We start from the raw sequence: 23,077 nt of genomic DNA on the forward strand, positions 1-23,077 counted from the left end.
TTATGAAATAAGCCTAATCCACCCCAGGAGTTTACAGAATTTTGATCATCACTTGATTTATTTCCCCTTGAAGTATATAGGAAGATCCTTTTTAAAAAAGATATTCTTTAAAAAAAATGTAATTACAAAATTACAAATCGGGGTAAAAATATACGTTATTACAATATGAAATAAAATTATTCATATGTACACATATTCATTCTTATTGTTTATTATGAAGAGCGAATGATTCTTCCAAATATAAAAAATAGACTTGTTATCAATTACCAGATTTCATCTATTATATAACAATGAATATTTACCTTTATTGAAAATGTGAAGATAACGAATAGTTACCAAGCTCATGATTCCCATAAAGAATACAGCATTAAGAGGAGGACAAACACGGATCCCTGCACATATTAGAGGTAGGATCAAGCTTCTAGGAGGGGTAAGCCTACCCTATCGACCGGTCACACCCGCGGTGAGCCATATATCTTTAGCAGGTAAACGAAACAATCCGTAGTAAAAATCAGTATGTAAAGAGGGGCCTAACAATTCGCACACATATATTCTAATATAACGGTCAAACTCAACTTCCTTGTTTGAGTGCTCAGGACAGGGGCGTTACAAGTTTTCAATATTTATGGTATACGTGTCCTTTTTTTCCCATAAATATTTGTTGGAAGCGATTATCTTCGATTACATGTGTGTTATGTGTATTTAAAGTGTTTTTCACCTGAAACAACATTATAAACTTTTTCATTGATTCATTGAGTGAACACTTGTAAGCACGAAAAATAGCCAGTACTACCAGGACTAAGAAAACCTAGATCTCATCACCTGGAAAACAGACTGAATTAAGTTCTACGACTCTTAGCTCGCTTGGGAATATACATACATATCTAGTACAGATTAAACGTTATTTAAATCCTTCAATTTTACAAACAAATTGCGACAGTATCTCCATCATCAACTTCTCATATTAATGCACCAATTTTCTATTATACGAACTGATTCGATACGCAAGAGTTTGTTCTGCATATGATCAGTTTTTATATCGAGGCGTGCTACTGACAAATAAGTTGCCTTTACAATGGTTTCAACAGTATCTTTTAAAGTTACTATTTTGCAAATGTTATGGTCGTTTAACTATTTTAGAAACAAATACCTTTCATAGAGCAAAATTCTGTCTGATACCAATTGCTATTTTCCCCACGATACAATTACAAGAACCTATACGTCGTGACGTACTTTTCCATTGTGACGTCAAATGGTACGAAGTGCACAGGTACATATATGCATCACTAAGTACTAGGATTTTTCTCGGGAAGCCTTAACTGAGCTGCATATTTCTCGTGTATCGAACCACAATATGCTGGTGATAATGGAATATTGCTGCATAAACCCATGGGATGAAAATGATAAGTTGTTGATGGATACTTATACGTAATTTTATGTTAGGTAGGGTTCAACTGTTTTATTTAAAGTAAGTGTTTCGCAAATGTTATGTTCGTTATTATGATGGTAATTGCAAATACAAGCTGTCATATGATCGAATGCTGTGTGAAGTGTTTCAAATGAACTGGCTCTTTACACACATATTTTGACTACGGATTACTCCGTTCACCTGATCAACAGAGAGGGTTTACGTGGGTCAACAGGGCATATTTACTCCTCCAAGGCACCTGAATCCACTTCTAGTGTGTCCAGGAGTCCATGCCGGTCCTACTCTTTGGTAATCTCTATAGGAGTATGATATTTTCTTAACCTTTTCTACGGGATAGTTTTGTACAATCCACAAAGAGAAAACTACCAATTTGCCAGGTTCACAGAAGCAGCAAAAATGGCGTTCTTAGTAAATAAAACATTAAAGAAAACGCCTGATGCATATAGTTTATTAAAGAAACAAAAAACATCGATTTAAGGAAATATTTCATGGGTCTGGTCTATAGATCTTCATATTGATGGATCTACTCGGAACCGTTTGTTCGACAGTACGGGTAGGCGGTGGCGGTAACGCCGTAGTACATTCCTTCAGATCCTTTCTTAGCATCATAACCCCAGAAGACACACTTGTTAGGACTACATTTAGACGCAAGAAATTTCATATATGTGCATTCACAGGCTCGGAGTTTACACTTGTCCGAGATCGACTCCACGTAATATCCTACAGCTTTCAAATGTCCACAGGCTTTGTGGAATGTTGCCTCTAGAATGAATGAAACATTATCATGAAATAAGATAAAGACCGTTCAATTGTTATCAGATGTTTAGAAATATAGAACTTTCTTACTTTTTAGAGTATGGATCTTAACAGGGTTTTTCGGGTTATAGGTACATCCTGGTTGTCTTCTTCCACCATTGACGTAGATATCAAGATGGCCGCATCTTTTCTTCATTCCATAACCTAAATGAAATGGAAGTTTACATCTTATCATATCAAGTAGACATCTTTATGTAGTTATACTTCACACTCATGATAGGACCATATTTATTAATATTAATGTGATGTAACACTTATACGGTACCAATTTTGATGTACCAGATGTGCATTTCGACAAATAATGTCTTCAGTGATGCTCAAGCCGAAATTTTGGAAAATCGAAATAACAATAAACTTCTAGGATCTAAAAGGAAAACTAGAGTGCCATAAACTGGAGCCAAATTCGTCCAAGGATAAGAGCTATGCATGAGGGAGATAATCCTTAATTTTTAAATGAATTTCTAAATTTTATCACAGCAATTAAATATACATCTGTATTTTCAAGTTAGTAACGAAGTATTTAGCTACTGGGCTGCAGAGACCCTCGGGGACTAACAGTCCACCAGCAAAGGCCTCGACCCAGGGTTCATAATGTAAAACTTATACGGTACCAAATTTGATGCACCAGATGCGCATTTCGAGAAATAATGTAATTTTAATTCTATAACATAATTTTTGAATTTTCTTCAATGAATATGATTGCATGATATACCTGCCAATTGGCATGTCTCTAGAGCTCTGATTCCTGATTTCTTTACAAATGATAAAAGATAAAGACATGCTTTGACTGTGTTCAGTTTGTAATAAGATGTGACTACTCTAGAAGGTCCAAAACATGGCCGTTATTTTATTGCTGTTGTTTCTGACAGACGTGAACCTTATGCAAAAAAAAAAAAAACAAACAGAAAAAAACCAAAAAACAAATAAAACCCAGGATGTTGCATTTCAGGGGTCTTTAATACAGTAGTAATCGGGAATTTTCTTTAGTTTCCATGATGGATACCAATATCCGTTTTTGAAAAAAAGTCGGTAACATTTGGGAAAAAAAAACTAGACCTTATGAAAGAAAGTTACAAGCTTTCCTTTTAGCATTATGCCTCAATGAAAAATTATCTCATAAAATATATCAATTATCAAATTTTAATGGGCTTCCGATGTTTTGCCTTTTAAATCACTGCGTAATTTAAGAACATGTCATTATGATATCTGTTGGAAAATCCTGCTTTAGAATACCTGGTGGGTCTATTTCCGTAAATAAAATCATTTTACACAACCTTAATAACTGTGTTATCTTTGTAATCTAGTGTTATATTTTATTTGTTTTTATTCATACTTCTGGTATAACGATATGCAAGGTGAAGATAACGAACAGTGATCAATCTCATAACTCCTATAAGCAATACAAAATAGATAGTTGGGCAAACACGGACCCCTGGACACACCAGAGGTGGGATCAGGTGCCTAGGAGGAGTAAGCATCCCCTTTTAACCGGTCACACCCGCCGTGAGCCCTATATCCTGATCAGGTAAACGGAGTTATTCGCAGTGAAATAGATATACATGACACTAATTAAAGGGAATTTGTAAGGTATACAATGTAAGAACTTATTTTCGATGAATTTGTGCTTTGATAGAATTACAAATGTTTGTATTTTTCTTGGAGTCTCGAATGATCATGTATGCATGTTATGTTTATTTCTTAATTGACATTGATATGAAATTAATTGCTTTTCGTGATGTCACTGATCATTTACTAATTGACATTGATTTGAAATTAGATACTCTACTGGTGTATCTGATAAACGTGTCTAGAATTATCTAATGTGCATGTGCTGAGATGAGACATATACAACATACACCAAAAGAGCGTCAGAGGGACTTTTTCCCAGAAGAAAACAGGATTTTTTGTAAAGTAGAAATAATGTCAATTTAAACCAATCATAGGCAAATATATTACTAAGAAACAAAATTGTTTAGAAAACGTTTAGTCCAAAGAAAGTATGTAATCATATAACAAAGTTTAAATTCAGTGCACATAACCAAGTAGCATTAATCATTTAATATAGTATATCAGAAAACGAAGTACATTATCTATACAATATTTGATGATAAATTAACGACCGCTTTTAAGGATATTCGGAAACACTAGTATATGGTCTAATTTTCTGTGAGTTTTATATTTGATAAGTCATTGCTATTCAATTTATAAAACCACAGAACTATCGTATCCAAAAGTTTTCTATAGATCAGCAAAAAATTTAAAACGTTTAATATTTCTGCCATATTCACGCAAGTCAACTAGGAAATGAAAGAGCATTATGTTCTCACCAAACGGTCGCGCATCCGTGTGAATGATGTCTACAAATTGGGCGCTTTCTTTGTTGATTGCAAACTTTGAAGTTTCAAATAACGGACTGGCTGGGTCTAGACCTGAAATAAAAAACCGAACATTTAATATTGATTGAATTTGATAAAAGTATGTTAACAATAAAATTCGGTTAATTTGTTACAAATTTGGACAATATGCATTATATTCATGATGTAGTTAGTAATTTACTGAAATAATCTGAGCTTACCTGCAAAATGTAACATCATAATTTACACTGGGCAAATAGTTCGTTGTGTGTTTGTGGTGGTAACACTTCGTTTTGTGTTTGTGAAGGTAACACTTTGCTTTGTGTTTGTGAAGGTAACACTTTGCTTTGTGTTTGTGAAGGTAACACGTATAATTGTTTTGTGTTTGTGATGGTAACACGTTGTTTTGTGTTTGTGAAGGTAACACTTTGTTTTGTGTTTGTGAAGGTAACGCGTATAATTGTTTTGTGTTTGTGATGGTAACACTTTGCTTTGTTTTTGTGAAGGTAACACGTCTAATTGTTTTGTGTTTGTGAAGGTAACACGTTGTTTTGTGTTTGTGAAGGTAACACGCATAATTGTTTTGTGTTTGTGATGGTAACACGTTGCTTTGTGTTTATGAAGGTAACACGTTGTTTTGTGTTTGTGAAGGTAACACGTATAATTGTTTTGTGTTTGTGAAGGTAACACTTTGCTTTGTGTTTGTGAAGGTAACACGTCTAATTGTTTTGTGTTTGTGAAGGAAACACGTTGTTTTGTGTTTGTGAAGGGAACACGTTGGTTTGTGTTTGTGAAGGTACATGTAACACTTCCTTTTGTATTTGTGAAGGTAACACTTTACTTTGTGTTTGTGAAAGTAACACTTTCAACAAACCAAATTACCCTTACCACTACTGAGAAAAGGTATGGGGTATAGTGAATTGTTAAAGCTTAAGAAACAGTGAAAACAAAGGCTTGAAATTTCGGATTAAAGTGATGCATTATATTCTGTCATTGCAAAGACATGTTTGATCTATTTTTCGGAGGTTGACGGAATTTTTTTGCAACTATGTGTACTTTGATTTGCTCTTCGAATCCTCTTCTAAAGCTAACAAGGTTGAAAACTATATAGATAAGAAATCACTTTGATCATAAATGAAAGGATGTATAGTTAATTCAAAGGAGAAAAGATGCACATGTCTTAGATGCTAGGACCAGACTTTAATACCTACCTGTAATACGACCGATCTTTCCCTTGGAATGTTCCCCTGCCTCTGCAGCAGCGTGTGCTCCCAAGCCTTGACCGATGATATGAACCTTGTCCAACGGAATCTTGTTCTTTTCCAGGAATCTATAGACGTAAGCCCCGACAGTTTGAACGTTAGAGGCGGATTGAGCGTAGTTCACTCCCGCTCCCAAGGCCCAGTCAATCAGCAAAACATTGTTTTTCCTCTGAAAATAATCGATCTTTATCATCTCGGTTTTTTTTTCTTTATGGCTAATGATGCTAACATATGTTAAAGACTGGCCGGGATCAAAATTGAAATAAAAAAGGTTCATTTTAAAATCATATAACAAACGCAGCTTAGTATCTCCAAAATTCAACCCCCCGAAATTTTTCGGGATTGGTATATCGAAAAACTGAAAAGTGTTTGCTTGCAAACTTACAATTGAATAAAAAAAAATATGAAAGCGTTATAAACATTACTGATTATTGGCTTGACCTTTTAATCCCCAAACTTCATATTTTGTGAGTTATTGCATTAGAGTCAACGAAAATTCAACGGTAGAATTTTGATACTAAAAGGACATTTAGTTTGCATATATTAAAACAAGCATATACACGGCTGAGTTTGTGAGTATCATAAATCTGAAAATGTATTCGTCACTTATCTTCTCAACTGAAATGGGAACAAAATGTATTTGTGAAACACTGATGTCCGCATATGACAGCAAAAATAATTATCGTACCCATATGAAATATATGAAAACCCTATCACTTACCATTCAAATGTTATGGCTAAGGTAAATTTTTCAAAAGTAGGTCAAACGCCAAGGGCAAGAGGTTAACAATAATTTGCTACTAAACAAAAGGTCTTTTCAAAATATGAGAGCACTATCAAGATCCATTCAAAAATGATGACCACGGATATAGTTTTTGCGGACAGAGAAACAGACGGATAGACCCATTACGGGACATAAGATATGGTTCATTTTAACAATACTGTACTGTGACTCTTATTTTAGAAATTGTGAAGTCGGTCAATTGGTAGGGTAATTTCTCTCTGCATTTTGATCGAGATGTCAAAAAGGAACTTTTTAAAAAAAATGTGGCAAATCTCCTACGTATTTCCAAAATAGAATTACCAGAAGACGCTTTTCTGAACACAAAATCATTGCATATGAATTTATGTTCTACATGCAAATCGGATAAAATGTTCGATGTTTCATGTTCTAAATTGGAAGGTACATTGGTTGTCTTATATGAATTTGTTGGAACTGTTTAGCAGAGGACTGTTCCTGTATGTAAGACGGTAATTTGTGCTACAGCGTAACTTTATAAATGGTGTCACACTAAAACATTACACCTAGTTTAAAGATTTCACACCAATTTATTCTATGAATGCAGCATTTAAATCATATTAAAAAACTATTCAAATTCGGTGCTTAATACAGAGACAGAAGATAAAGTCCCGGGTTAGAATAACAAAATGTGGGCAAAGTTGTCAGTCAGTTATGTGCAGGTGTTTGAATTTATCATCGCTAACCATTAAGGAATTTGATTGAAAATTCATTAGAACACATAAAATCAATTCTCTGGTTCAGAGAGGCCAATTTTCGCAAAAACAGATAAGGGAAGGCCTTTTCACACTTTCATAAGCAACAAAATAGATGATTGAGGCATTTGTTTAATCTCGAACTTGTTGGAAAAGAAACTTTAAACGTAAAAGTTATGTAATTGAATCATGAACACAGTAGACTTTCGTTATCTGGGCCACCAACAACAAAATTTTAGGCAAGGTCATCTGAACTGGAGACTGCAGAACATGTCTGTAACAAATACATAACTGACTATAAATGATTCATTCGGAACATAGGCCATGTTATATTCCTTCGATTCGGATATACTATGATTAAAGAGTTAAGGTGTATAGCTCTAAATATAGGGTATCTAAGGTCGCCGTGAGAAAAAATCCAACCAATCAATCACGTGATTGAAAATTCTATTCTGTATTCTAGTATATTCGCACAATCTTCATTATATTGTACCACTAAACAAAATGTTTGTTCATTGCAAGAAGCAATTAGAATGTGGAACTTTAAATATAATTTTTAAGTGGAATGTCTTACCCTAATTCGTAAATTGAGTTCCACAATAACTTCAAGTTACTGAAATTGTAAAACCTTCTGCACACTCACTATCACAGCCATTTTGACAGGTGCCCAAAAATGATGAAGGACCCAAAACAATTTAGAGGCTCAAATATAAGTTTTCATCAATAAGAATTCAATATAGTACATACATTATGCTGATAACAAGACTTTATCAAGGTACACAGTTCTTATTATGTATATTTTTATTTAAACCACATTAACGTAGGTATTTGGCGATTAATGTTCATTCACATGTCGATTTAATATATTCCAGTGAACTTCAAATAAAGGACACCACAGAGTCATCCAGTACTCCTTCATACTTTCATATTTTATTGAAAGTAGATATCAACGGCAAACTGACAACTCAACTGTATGACAAACGGGATTATTTCAATTCTCCATCGTCAACTTTCCCTATTTATGTAGTAATATTCCGTTATCACCTCCATATGGTGTTTATATCTCTCAACTGATTCGTTACGCAAGAGTTTGCTCTGCGTATGGTAAGTTTTTAAATCGAAGCAGGCTACTGACAAACAAGTTGATAGTGCAGGGGTTCCAACAGTCTCGTTTAAAGTCAGCATTTCGAAAATTCTATGGTCATTATAACGAACTAGTTTGCCAATACAACCTATCATTGGGTCAAATGCTGTCTGACGTGCTTCGTGCCGATTGTTAGACCGTTCTTGGCACACTGATTTTGACTACGGATACCTCCGCTTACAATGTACCTGATCAAGATATAGGACTCACGGAGGGTGTGACCGGTCAACAGGGGATGCTTACTCCTCCTAGGAACCTGATCCCACTTCTGGTATATCCCGGGATCCGTGTTTGCCCAACTTTATTTTGTATTGCTTATAGGAGTTATGAGATTGACCACTGTTCGTTATCTCCACCTTTCTTGTAATAATGAAGTCAATCTATGTATTAGTTACACTGGTTAAAGTGACTGTGCTAAGTGAAAGTGCAGGCGGTTTTACAATTTTCATTTACTTGGAGGTAATATTACAGATCCCTGTTTATGAATTGGGGTAGGAAGTTTTCTACCTTTACTCTTTATTAGTAAATATGAATTAAATTGATACACTGGGCTGTGAATCGGAAGTCATAAACATGCAAGTCTAGTCGGTAAATAGCTCTTTTGTTGTAACGATGTCTGACTTAAAATAAAGATTATTTTATTTGATTTGATTTGCAAGTGAATTTCAAATGCAAGACGGGAAAATTTAGAACGAATGCGGATTTTCCCCCAGATACAACAGTCTATTACCAATTTTTTATTTTATTGAAAATTCGATAAAATCGGCAATGCGGCAACCTCAAAACGAATACGTGCGGTCCTTAAAACCGTAATATCAATGCATATGGATATGCAATACCTGTATGAAATATATCATATGATCCAAACATGATGTCTGTTTAGAAATAAACATTTTTGGTTTCATATGAATACAATACAATTTGATTTGGTATAAATACAAGTAGCTAATTGATATTTAGACGTTCTCAACAAGTTAAAACTCGGCAGGTGAACATCTTTCTGTTGTAGTTATGATAGCGAACCAGTGTTTGAAAAAATAAAGAATACAGATAAATAAAGAAATGAAATACTTCTACCTGTCTAAGGGTGTCTGCAAGGTTTCGTATAGCCGGAAGTGACGTATCCACCAAGTAGCCATGGATAATGACGTCAGTCTCTTTGGTTCGATCAAAACTCTTCGGTAGGGCAGTGTTCTCTGATATCTTATCCACTCCTTCAAACCAAACATTTTTCAGCTTCATTTCCTCGGGGCTCTCTGGTCGTTTATTGAAGCGTTTGCTCATACACATCTTGACTGCCAAGATTGCAAAGCATAAACTGGTCGCTCTGACCATTGCTGATTTGCAAAGAAAAATAACAATGTACAATGTATATGGCATGACAACATTAATGAGTAGACTTTCGTAAATCAAGACGTTAATAATCATTATTGAATTTTGTTTAAGGAAACTATAATCAAATATGACATCAATTAACAGAATGAAAGATATATCACTATATTCAATTGCACATTGTATATAAAGGAGCTGGTAGAAATACTACTGAAAGGTCGAAAGGAAACAGATAAAAATATAAGAATACTTCAGTTGAGATCTCTCTTGTCATTTAGCAGCTGTCGAAGAGATGGATTTCATGTAACAAATGTGTTTAACAGGTTACCTGCATTGTTCATATTGGATGACATACTGGTTTCGTCACCACCTGAAACGGCACAAATTTATTTTAGTAAATCATTGGAATTTGTTTCTATTTAGCAAGATTACGAACACGGATAAATTTCAAATCATACAAAGAATTCGGAATTGATAATAATTGGGCAAACATGGACCAGACGTGTGATCAGGTGCGTTGGAGGAGTAAGCATACCCTGTTGACCGGTCACACCCGTTGTATTTGTTTTTTTTATTCAAAAGGGAAATCATTCCACAACCTCTGCATGAATTTGATAGCCGTGAGTAAGTCATTATGATGAGCCTATCTGTAAAGTATGCAAGTGCCTAATTGTATTTCATCACTTTAATTTTACGCGAAAAAATACAATAAAACTTGTAAATTCATACTCACGTTTGCCAACTCCACTACAGACTGAAAAAAAAAATTTGCTTAAAACAGTTGTAATATTTTGATGCTTGATTATATAAAGAAAAATTAAACCTAAAAGTCAGACAAGTTTAATTCATTACTCAGTGATTTCTATATCTCTGAATCTCATGTAACTGATTTATATATATATATATATATATATATATATATAGAGAGAGAGAGAGAGAGAGAGAGAGAGAGAGAGAGAGAGAGAGCAATTAGATATACATCCGTATTTTCAAGCTAGTAACGAAGTACTTAGCTACTGGGCTGTAGAGACCCTGATAAATTATTCTATATGGCTTCCCATTGTTCATAAGATTTAAGAAATAACGTCAAAAATTCTTGAAATTTCTGACCGCCTCAAAAACGTTTTTATAGATATGCCCATAGTGGGTTTTAAAAGAGACAAAAAAGTTCAAAGACATTCTGGTACATAACAAACACAATAATCTATTTTTTAGAAAAGAAAATTTATGCGAGCTGTGTGGTGCTGAAAAGTGTACTTTATGTCAATATGTCATTAAAACTATAATCAATTTGAGGACTGCAACGGTAACAAATATCATATCAAAAATTATATCAATTGTAAATCCAGCAATGTAGTTTATGGAGTGTTTTGCAAAAAATGCAACAAAATTGTATATGTGGGAGAAACTGGGGTAACTTTATATCAAATGCATGTTTTGAATTTGTCATTTATTAGACGAGAAACTGATGACCCTGTTGCTATTCATTTCTATATAGATTGTCATAGTATTGACGAATATTCTATAATAGGAATTGAAAAACTTTACAAAGATAACATTTATCGTCGCTTAGAGAAAATGTATGGAAGAAAAAATTGAATACTTATGTACCATTCGGAATAAACAAAAGGGAACATTTTTGTCTCTAATAAGTAATACGAAGAACGTGTTATAATAACTGATTTTAACAATATTGATGTATTTACGATTAACTACTTACTCTAATAAATCTTGGTTGTATTCACGTAGGCCAGAAGCGAATTGCTTTGTGAAGAAACATGTCCTAAAATTTTGCTACATTACTTACCAAATATTTAATTATACGCATAGTCATATTTCAAGATGTGTCCACGAGGTCGGGTGAGTATTGTTCATTTTATTATTAGACTCTTACCTTTTTCAAATGTTTTTCGCGCAATATCAACTTCGACGTTACTTTTCAATGGTATGATACTTACTGTGACGTCATAGTACTTTTGTGTATGCAGTCTTGCATTACGTTGCTATGACAGAGAAATATGCACCCAGGGGTGATAACCCTACTCAGACATGATAATTTGTGATGTCTCCCTGCTAAACAGTCCATAATAGTTTTATTATCCTGAAGAATGTGAACGTTAAAAAAACTATCACACATTTATTGACTTGTACCATGTATCCGGGTTTTTTTTTTAAATTTAAAACGTCAACATATTCGTAATAACTTTCTCTGCAGAAAATTCTGATAACTTTTCAATAGTTTTCGAGGGGTGAAATCAATGTTACCCTCAACTACATACATTATTTTTTTTTAACTCAATGTCATACATTTATTAGATATATATATTAACGAAAGCAAAACATTGAGGTTTGAGAACGTTAAACGAGAGAAAGATTTCAATTGTGACGTCACAGTAGAATGACGCAAAAACATAACGTCAAACGTAAACATTTCGTAACGTATTTCAAGAGAAAAACGTAAACATGAAGTGAAATGCAAAATTGCATTAGAATGGAAATGTATTTCTTTTCCATTGTTATTTGTGACCGTTAATGTTGACGCTGAAGTTTATGATTTACGATCCTGCATATTTTCAATTATTTTTTGATAGAGCTTTCTCGCTTGTGCCATTAGAAATTATGTTATAAAGGGCGACAACACAGTTGTCACCCTGCGCGTGAGGGAGATATCACGAATTGTCTCCCTCCACGTGACCAGCCCTCAACCAATGAAATTGACTGTATTATTCAGAAGGATAATAGCATAAAATATCTTACTGGCTCCGTGGTGACAGTGATAACCATGAGATGAATGTTGTCCCATGTTGCAATCTTCAGAATCAGTATCCCAATGCGTACTTCATGATGATTCGGAGTTTTTATACTTTTAAACCATTGATTTCTTAATTGCCATATGTTCATCAGTCAATATTAAAGTGACAAAGCAAATGAAAAGTGATAGTACATTATTTACTTGATGACAACTGTTAAGGTACCATAGTACAATATTATTTCTTATCAATACTGAACTTGTCAACTATGTAGAGATGGCATTTTGAGATAATATGCGTGCATGCATGTTTGTTTTTGGAACATGAGAAAGATAGTTTACACGTGCCAACAATGCCCTTTTTGTTATTTTCCTCGCAGAAATAATTGTACTTCAGTAGAGTTTGTCAAGTATTTCAAAGTATATTGTAAATAAAGGATACCTACAAAACAGAAAATAGATCCGTTGATACTCTTCTTCAAATGTACGCGACAAAGAATATTTTTAAAAAGACAGTCTTATATAATTAGAGACTGGTCAATATTTGTTAAGGGTGGGAGGTTTGGAACCGATGCATTCCAAATTAGCTGTCCTATATCAGATGTGTAATAAAAAAAAGTGTGTGTGTCCTATCTAATGAATGAATATATGTGTAATTGTTTCATTGTTGTTACATATCACACACAGTATTGTTTTTAGTGAAATTACAAATATCGTTATTTTTAACTCATTTTTTCTGGTTAAAATTATTAAAATTGTTGTTTAAAGTGGTACACATTGCATTTTTTTTTTTTGAAAATTTGAAAATTGCTGTTTTACTGAATTGTTGTCTCATGTACATACAAGTGTTTTTCACATCGCATGATCAGTATCATCTATCAAATTATGAAAAATGTGTTTAGACTTTAAATTCTGGTCAGTATCCTTCAGTTATGACCAACATGATATATCACTTTTATTTTCTATGATTGAAATTCATACTCAATGCAATACTTATATTTAAGTTTTTGCAATTTTATTCACAACTGAATCCAATGTACTTATTTTGAAATATCTAATTACATGTTAAGATATTAAACATTTTCAAAGGTCTAGTATTTTATTGCAAATTGTCGACTTAGACATGAAATAAAGCATGCATAGAATTAAACATTTTTGTTTGTAAGATAGATAAATTCTGGAATATCAATCAAAAGTTTTGAAATACGTTTTCTAAGCAGTTTTTTCATTGATACATTTGCAATACTATTATACTTAATATATCTAAGCTTGTTGGATGTATGCGATTTGTGATTTTGCACCTATTCTGTATTTTCATTAATTAATTAAATCTATATGTTATGTAATTAAGTATACCACTTCTTATGGTTGATATTTTATCTGTCATACAATTTTAACATAAGTACTAACTAACCACTTATTACATTATGCATCTTCAGTTTTATACACATAATACATACTATCGAATAAGAATTATGGAGCCATGTCGTGCTACGAGCTGGATCCAGTTACAGAATCATGGTACAGGGTCTGAGGTGTAGCACCTGACGACGACCTCAAAATTCTTGCCTGATGACGATCTCAAAGTTGTTGTCTGGCATAATTTTATAATTTATGATTAACAAAGTAATAACTAGTGGCACTCTATTATCAAAATTTTCTTTGGCGACCCTACCCTAATTCTTTTCTGTATATATTTTAGTTATTTTTCATGTATATACATACCTACATCCCTATTACTATTACCTGTTACTAATATTACTAATTATGTAATAATTATGGTATATTTATTTCGGTATATCTTGATTTATTTGGACGAAGGACGGAGACTCGTGCGATTACTAATTATTACCTTCTATTAGAATCCAAATAAATAAAAAAATATTTTTAATATTTAATTTTATATTTACTTATTAAATTGTTTTAAATTTTAATTTACTTATTGAATAAATTAAATAAATATTATTATTAAAATTATTATATAAATAAAAAATATAATTATTCATAAATAAAAATTATTTTAATTAATTAATTTTAATTTACTTATTTTATTTTTTAAATTTTAATTTATTGAATAAATTAGATAAATATTATTATTAAAATTATCATATAAATAAAAAATATATTTTATTTTATTAATTTTTTACTTTTTATTTAGTTTTAATAAATATAAGTTACTTCTTTATTTCATTATGATTTATGACATACGACCACATGTATGTGTCCGGCCATCAAAAGACAGCACCGCAGTCATCAGACGTGTTGGTACACGATGATCCTTATTTATTTATTTTTAAACCATGGGACAACCCATACGTCTCATACGGAGCATAAGTATGTTACTACAACACACTTCAACTTCACTATGTTGGTGCATTTGGGAGGTGTTGGAGGGTGAGGCTGGATCGCAATGAGATGGATAGTATTATGGCAGATAATACAGTCACCAATCGGTTAATGATATATATAGTTAACCAATCCTACGAATATCAAACAAACACTGAGCTACCGCTGCAACCGGTCGTAATCGACTGTGATCAATTACTTTAAAGGGTGTAATCGATTAATAGTTGATTAATTACTGTTGATTCTTGCATGTCAACAGGGGATGCTTACTCCTCCTAGGCACCTGATCCCACCCCTGGTGTATCCAGGGTCCGTGTTTGCCCAACTATCTATTTTGTATTGCTTATAGGAGTTATGAGATTGATCACTGTTCGTTATCTTCGACTTCCATGTATATGTATATAAAAGTATAAATGGTGATCCTCCTCTTTTGATAACTTTGATTATAGAACTTATATACAATTCATGTTCATTGTATCAAATATTCTAAGTTAGATAGAGATACATTGGCATGATTGATTTGATTAGTATTTAATCACTTTGAGATCTTGTAATTGTTTAAATAATATATCTTCATTGGAGATCTGAAGTTCTTTTTTCATCAAAACACAGTTCATACCTTATTATCTGTAATGGGCCTCAATCAGATTAAACAAACACACACACTTATACACTTATACATATGATATCCCTATAAAAGAAAACAATCACCTCTAGCTCACTACCTCACCATTTGACAAAGATAATTAAACATGCACACATAATACCCCCTCTATATATGGCGAAAAATAAACTGATCAGATAATGAAACCCTTTCTCTCTCTCTATTTGTACATATTTAGAATATTTCGAATTCTACTACAATTCCTTAATATCTTGATGCGAGCTGAAAACAGTTTCATATTGTACACTGCAAAGTATGTTATACAGACTCAGAGTGACCAATAAGCCGATTTTCAACTAGATATCATATATTCAAGTGACCCCGTTATCCCAAGGGCATGTGGGGGTGTAAACTTATGCTAAATAATCATAGGTATGGTTATCCTGAACGGTGAAGATGACGAACAATAATCAATCTCATAACTCCTATAACCAACAAAATAATAAAAAATAGTGAATTGGACAAACACAGACTCCTGGATATATCTGAGGTGGGATCAGGTGCCTAGGAGAAGTAAGCATTTCCTGCTGACCGATCACACCCACCGTGAGTCCTATACCTTGATCAGGTAAACAAAGTTATCCGTAGTCAAAATCAGTGTGCCAAGAACGGCCTAACAATCGGTATGAAACACGTTAGACAGCATACTTGTCTTATTAATAAACCCATGGATAAGATGACTGTCACAAGACTTGTTCGGTGTAATTTAGTGTGAATTTTTGGATAATCTAATAGGGATAGATAATGCATTAGCATTGTGACAATAATTGTTTTGAGAAATAAATCATACATTATATTATCAGACAGTGTCATGGGACAAAGGTCATCTCATAGTTACAACTGTCATCATGGAGCTGGTAAGATATTTTATTTTATAGTATTTTACTTCAACAATCCCATAGAAATACAGTAAAATTGTCCGTAAACCATGAGAAATGCTTTCAATGTGAGGTGCAATAATTTGCGAAACTTTTATCAGATTTTCGAAAACTTTGCACAATATATTTTTAAGATTATCTAACAATGATGATATAAGTAATAAAACAGCCTGACTAACGATTCGTACTTCCTCGCAAGAGAATATATGAAACTTAATTTCCCTAACTAAACAATCAAATAGGTGGTATGTGTTATAAATCATACAGAACTATTAAGATTTCTGTTGGGACTTAATAATCGGCTGATATTCATGGAAGACCGGTTTTTTAAGGGTTCGGTTTGAAGAAGTTTCACTATATATATATATATATATATATATATATATATATATATATATATATGATTGATTGATTGATTGATTGTATCTTGCTTAACGTCTCACTCGATAATTTTTCACTCATATGGAGACGTATTTTGTTCATATATATATATGAACAAAATAATTCCTTGGTAAAGGCTAAATACTAAATATAGAAAAATTTCAGTCAACGATTTTACATTTATACCATTTCTTGTTATAAAACAAGAAAACAAGTACGTAACCAAAGAATTCAGGAAAATATGGCTATAATTAGAGAGCTGTAGCTTTATTCTTTATACTTTATACATCTTAGTGATAGATATCAATGTGCTGCCGTCGCTTCATCGTTGTCCAGTGCTTGTCCCCTCGAATGTGGTGTACCGCAAGGCTCAGTCCTGGGTCCGAGACTCTAATGTCTTTTTTCTAAACCCTTAGGGGAAGTATGCAGACGTCATGATATGACGTATCATATATACACCGATGACACCCAGATCTATATCATCGTTGAACTTTATGACAATTGGACCGATATGTCTCAAAGACTCTAAAATTGTTTTTCGGACATACGTATGTGGATGAGTATCAACCTCCTCAAACTCAATAAAAAAAAATTGAACTTGTAGTTTTCGCACCAAAACACAGACTTATAGAGGTGAAGATAACGAACAGTGATCAATCTCATAACATGAGAAGTTTTGATCTTGAATTTGATGACCGTGTTGTAAGTGATTCATCTTCTATTACCTGATCAAGATATCGGACTCACGGCCGGTGTGACCGGTCGACAGGTTATACTTTCTCCTCCTAGGCATCTGATCCCACCTCTGGTATATCAAGTGGTCCGTGTTTGCTCAACTCTCTAATTTGTATTGCTTATAGGATTTATAAGATTGATCACTGTTCGTTATTTTCACCTTTCATTTAGCAAACTCCTGTTTTTAAGAGAAACTGAAGCATTTTCTCAACTTCAGTAAAACTCAAATTTTCCTGGAATACTTTGAGTTCAACTCTGCATTTTGAGAAATATTCTCAGATTTGAATCAGAAAAATCCATTGAGTTTCGAGTCAAGACGTTCATGGCCACAAGGTCACGCCTCCACCAATTCTATACGTGCATTAATGTCCGTTATAGTCCCTTCTCTGCATATGAGTGTCTAAATATATATAGTCAATCATCTTTTATTTTGAAATCAATAAATCCATACTTGACTTTTGTGACATGAAATAAGGTTAACACAGATGACGAATGACTTAAAGGTCATATGAAACTATATAAAGCCTAGTCAACGATATTCGTATAGTTTCATGTTTATTAGGCCTAGGCTTAAATACGTGTAACATACCTACACTAGTATCCCAAACGTGTGTAATTCTTATTTTCTTATTATTAATTGTAAAATTCAATTGAATCAAAATTGTAAATAAACCTTTTATTTTGAAATTAAAGAAGGAAATAATGAAGTATCGTTCAGAAATTATAACTTATATTCCATATACTGTATCAGTACTGAGAACTAAACATGTTTATTTAAAAATTGATAATTTCTTTCTTCCATTAAAATAATATTTGAACAGCGGGGATGTAAAGCGAGAAAGTAAATACCTGCTATAGAATTAAACGTAAGCAATTTTTATATATAACTTACAATTGAAAAATATAGAAGCACCCCCTCCCATATCAAAAACAACGAGCTGGGAATTTTATTCTTAAATTGGGACACACGGGAAACACTAGCTGATTATGAAGAACTGTGCGCCAGTACAACAGATGACATACATGATACATTTGCCACAACTAGGGTACTCTACACCTACAAGAACATTTTAACGCTATTTCAATATTGTGGTTATTCGTATACCGTGGGGATCCGGGTTAGAATAGGACCTCAGTACCATTTTGCTTGTCGAAAGAGGTGGTTCTTCGGATAAGACCGCAAAAAAACGAGGTATCGTGTCACAGCAGGTGTGGAACGATAAAGATCCCTCCCTGCTCATTGGCCATAAGCGCCGAGAATAGGCCTTTTACAGCCCTTCACCGGCAGTGGTGACGTCTCCATATGAGTGAAATATTCTCTAGAGGGGCGTAAAACAATATTCAATCAATCGTATAAAAAGGAAAATGGGATTATCATTACAGATTTTGTATTATTTTTATTACGATATTCATAAATAAATGTACACAAGTTCATACGACTTCTAATGTTTTTAAAATGATAGTTAAATATCAGTATATGATGGTATGAGGTCTTGAAATCCACAGGCATCTGATGTATGGACAGTACTAACCCTCTCCCCCCCCTCCCCCCAATTCTGATTTATTTTGACGGCGATAATTTCTCCAAAATATGTGGATTCCCAGTCTTACTCATCCCAATTTCGATTTATGTAATCGTTTGACTTTCCCACTTTTTGTAAGATTTAGAGATTGACCCTCTACTGGCTTTATTGTTTCCGGTAGACGGCCAATCTCTAAAGCTTACAAAAGTGGAAAAGGATTACATAAATCGAAGTGTCCATAGGATAGACAAGGAATCCATACATTTTGGAGGAGAAATTATCCCCGAACAAAAGTCAGAAATGGAGGGGATAGTGGTTGCCATACTTCAGGTGCCTGTGCATTGTTCAATATCATCCTCTGTTGAAGAACATTATTCGCTTGCCGTGCATCATTCCTGACTGGGTTAAACTGATATGGTTGAACCATAAAATCGGACAGTTCGTCAGAAAACAGAAATGAATCCATATCCATTAAATGCAGTGAGATATTTCGTTGAACAAAACGGTAGGCCTACACTATTTTCATTGCGTTGTTTACCTCGATGGGTCGTTGTGACGTCACGAACACATAGAATCAAAAACGATAAGCGGGTAACAAATTCATTCTATGTACAAGTTTACAGCTTTATTGCTTATCAATCCAAAGACAATATTTTTTTAAGCGCTATTTGACCTTCATTCATACCCATCTTTATGTTTTAAAGTAAAATACCATTGTTAGAAATCGTTTCATTTGACCTTTAAGTACACTACATCACCTCATACGATGAGTAGCAGAGCAGCATTCATCATTATTAGTCGTAAATACTAATACAGTGAAATGTCGTTATGTTTCTAATTAAGTTACAATAAAATTGCATCATACTGGGGTCAACGTAATAAAAGTTGCTAGTGAAATCTAATAAAACATTTATCAATCGTATATCATCCGCAATAAGGGGAGGGTGTTTATTTCTTCTAAAGCCTTGGGCATTATATTTAATTTACGGCTTATCGTAGATGTCCATATTTCTCCTAGTTCTTGTTCCCTCTTTTTCATTTATTTCTTTTAATGTTGAATTCATATTCTAAATACACTTTGCTTATCTGCATATGTCTCGCCATTTTGTTTAACTTCCGCTTCATTTTGTAATGCTTGCATTGAAGTTTTGCTTTAGGACTAGTTTATATTTAAAATTTGTACATAAAATTATGTAACTGAAGAGTTCATCCAAATTGTGATAATGTGACGAATGTGTACCTTTTGTCAAAATTATGTTTGATATCCAGACTGTTGAATAAAATTCTATATGTAGGGCTGATGGCGGGTGTGCCCTGTCAACAGAGAGTGCTTTCCTCTACTAAGAACATGATCCGTGGTTAGCATACAGTCAATTTGGCATTCTTTATACATGTAGGGTTACTGTTCGTTATCTTCACTATTTAAATCTCTCAAATGATTTGAGATTTTCTACACATGATCAATTTTGACAACGAGGCAGTGACAAATAAGATGAGGTACTGGTGTTTTGACTGTCTGGTTTAAAGTCAGCATTACACAAATTCTCTGATCTTTCTATTAAAACAACTTGTCAAGAGTCGATAAGTTTTGAGGACTAAAGAGAGGAGCTTGATAGAAAATTTACCGGATTCGCAATATACGAGTATATATATATATATATATATATATATATATATATATAATTACTACAGTAACTTCATCCAACGAGTCGGATCACGTAGAGTTGACGTCAACGAGACGTGATTCAACTCTTCGGATCAAGTTACTGTAGTGGTGATAAATTTATCATATACACTCTTATGCATTTTAAATCCACATTTATAAGATAATGAATGTAATCAAATTATCAAAAATACGGACATACAGTGAAAATATGTTTTTGTGTATACAGGGTGTTTTTCTGACGCGGTCAATATTTTCCACAAAAAAAGTTGATGCATTTTGACGACATCAGTTTCAGAGGATACAGATACGGAATAAGAAAACCACAGTGTGGTGATCCGGAAAACCGGAACACACTCTGTGAAACCCACAGTATCAAAAACAAAACATTGATGGGTATATAATAAAACTTTGTAACGATTTTGATGAAGTTTTGAAATCCAATATGAGTGTGGTAACTTCAATTCATTTGTTACATTGACTGAAACGTAATTTTGAAGAATTTCCTACTTTGACATGGAACTGAGAGCATAAGTCCATTACCAAATGTAGAATCAAACTCAAATTCTTCAGTTTTCAATATTAAGTCTTACGAACAATGGTTGTTATATTGCAAGCTGGAACCATTACATATACCTCGGGTAATCTTATTCTTTAACCACTGCAGGTGTACATCGTGAAATGATCCATGCCGTCTGAATGCATATATGAAGTTAATTTCAGTCACAAATAGTGTATAGTAGGTTTGTAATCTACGATTAAATGATATTTGCATGGCATATACAAGCGTCGACTGTGTAGGTACATGTACATGTACAATGCACATTGATTATATACAACCAAGCATTGTATAGGCCAACTCCGTACATTGAACATGATAAGTGAAGATAACGAACAGTAATCGATCTTATAAATCTCTTAAAGAATATGAAATAAATACCAGTCAGAAAAATGAAAGTTTGAATAGAGTTTCGATTTTTACAGATTATGTTGAGCAAGGTCACGCACTTCCATCTTTTCCTTATAGTTTCTTGAGGTGGGCAGCATTTTCTGTGCATTCAAAATTTATGTTTCAATAAATGTTTAGGAATTATTGAATTATTTCAACTCAATTTGAAATATTATATAAATTGTTTATTTTCTGAAAATGAGTAGGATGATAACATATGTTTGGATGATTAATATATATATATATATATTTGCATTTCTAATAAAGCATCAATATGTTGCAAACAAAAGTAAATAGACGTAGGTACTTATGTAATCAAATTGCGGAACTGTGTGTGTGCTTTTAAAAGAAATAAATACCTGAAAACCAGTCATTATATGTGGATATCATTTAGGGAATTTTAGTTTATATTGATCTTAGTACAGGTAGGATGAATCAATAAATAGTTCTAATACACTGTGCTTATATTTTGTGATCAAACGGTTTGTACAGTGTTATAGGACAAACTTGTATGTCATATCGAAAGGCAACTTGCTTGTCACAGTACTTTAAACGAGAAACAGGATACTAACCTTAGTAGAGACAAAACATAGACAAGTGTAAATGTAACATGATAAAAAGTTGTTATTGTGACTCTAGTAAGACAAAATTCCAATATGAGAAATTTTGTGTTGATAGAATAACCTATGCACCGTACAATGTTGATTATCTTAATCATTGATTCTTTATCATGGAGGAATTTTTATAGACCATTCATCATCAAGATTTGAGTTTGCCTCCCATCAATTTTCCTGCTTTAATATCTATGAGAATAATGCAATGTCTAGACTTGCTCAAGTCTCTATGTTGTTTTTATTACATTATCATTTCATCCAAATTTTACTGTGTTTCTCTGCTCTCTACCATACTTAATGTCACCAAACATATGTTTGGCATTTTCAAAAGTATTAAAGAGAGCACTATTATTAAACATAGAAACTTGAGCAAGTCTATGCAATGTCTTTTATTACTCATCGTATTTACTTTGTGATTAACGAAAGAAGCAGTTGTAATTCTGTATCTGAACTTTAGTGAGGAATATTGATAAACCTGAACAGTAGACTAATGCTGCTAAACTCACACTACACAAACCAATGGTGCTAAACCCACATTATTCAGACCGATGCTGCTAAACCTACACTACACAGACCAATGCTGCTAAACCTACACTACACAGACCAATGCTGCTAAACCCACACTACACAGACCAATGCTGCTAGACCCACACTACACAGACCAATGCTGCTTAACCTACACTACACAGACCAATGCTGCTAAACACACACTACACAGACTAATACTAATAAGCCTACACTACA

The 23,077-nt window shown here is 33.3% G+C and overlaps 1 protein-coding gene across 1 annotated transcript; it reads right to left on the minus strand.

The window, feature by feature from the left end:
• Nucleotides 1-1,861: 1,861 nt before the first annotated feature.
• LOC130053448 (pancreatic triacylglycerol lipase-like) lies at nt 1,862-12,655 on the minus strand. Its single transcript, XM_056160725.1, has 8 exons — nt 12,589-12,655; nt 10,565-10,585; nt 10,160-10,201; nt 9,577-9,836; nt 5,811-6,030; nt 4,573-4,674; nt 2,276-2,389; nt 1,862-2,191 (listed from the first exon to the last, which is right to left on the minus strand). The coding sequence occupies exons 1-8, from the start codon at nt 12,632-12,634 to the stop codon at nt 1,953-1,955; spliced, it is 1,044 nt and encodes a 347-aa protein (XP_056016700.1). The 5' UTR covers nt 12,635-12,655; the 3' UTR covers nt 1,862-1,952.
• Between the last annotated feature and the right edge of the window lie 10,422 nt (nt 12,656-23,077).

The sequence above is a fragment of the Ostrea edulis genome, chromosome 3 (genome assembly GCF_947568905.1).
Source record: "Ostrea edulis chromosome 3, xbOstEdul1.1, whole genome shotgun sequence".
Lineage (NCBI taxonomy): Eukaryota > Metazoa > Mollusca > Bivalvia > Ostreida > Ostreidae > Ostrea > Ostrea edulis.

Coding starts and splice junctions, on each gene's coding strand:
- LOC130053448 (XM_056160725.1), bottom strand. CDS start 12,634: ATGGGACAACATTCATCTCATGGTTATCACTGTCACCACGGAGCCA. Junction 9,837..10,159: donor ATCCAATATGAACAATGCAG/GTAACCTGTTAA, acceptor TTTGCAAATCAG/CAATGGTCAGAGCGACCAGT. Junction 6,031..9,576: donor TTGCAGACACCCTTAGACAG/GTAGAAGTATTT, acceptor GATTATTTTCAG/AGGAAAAACAATGTTTTGCT.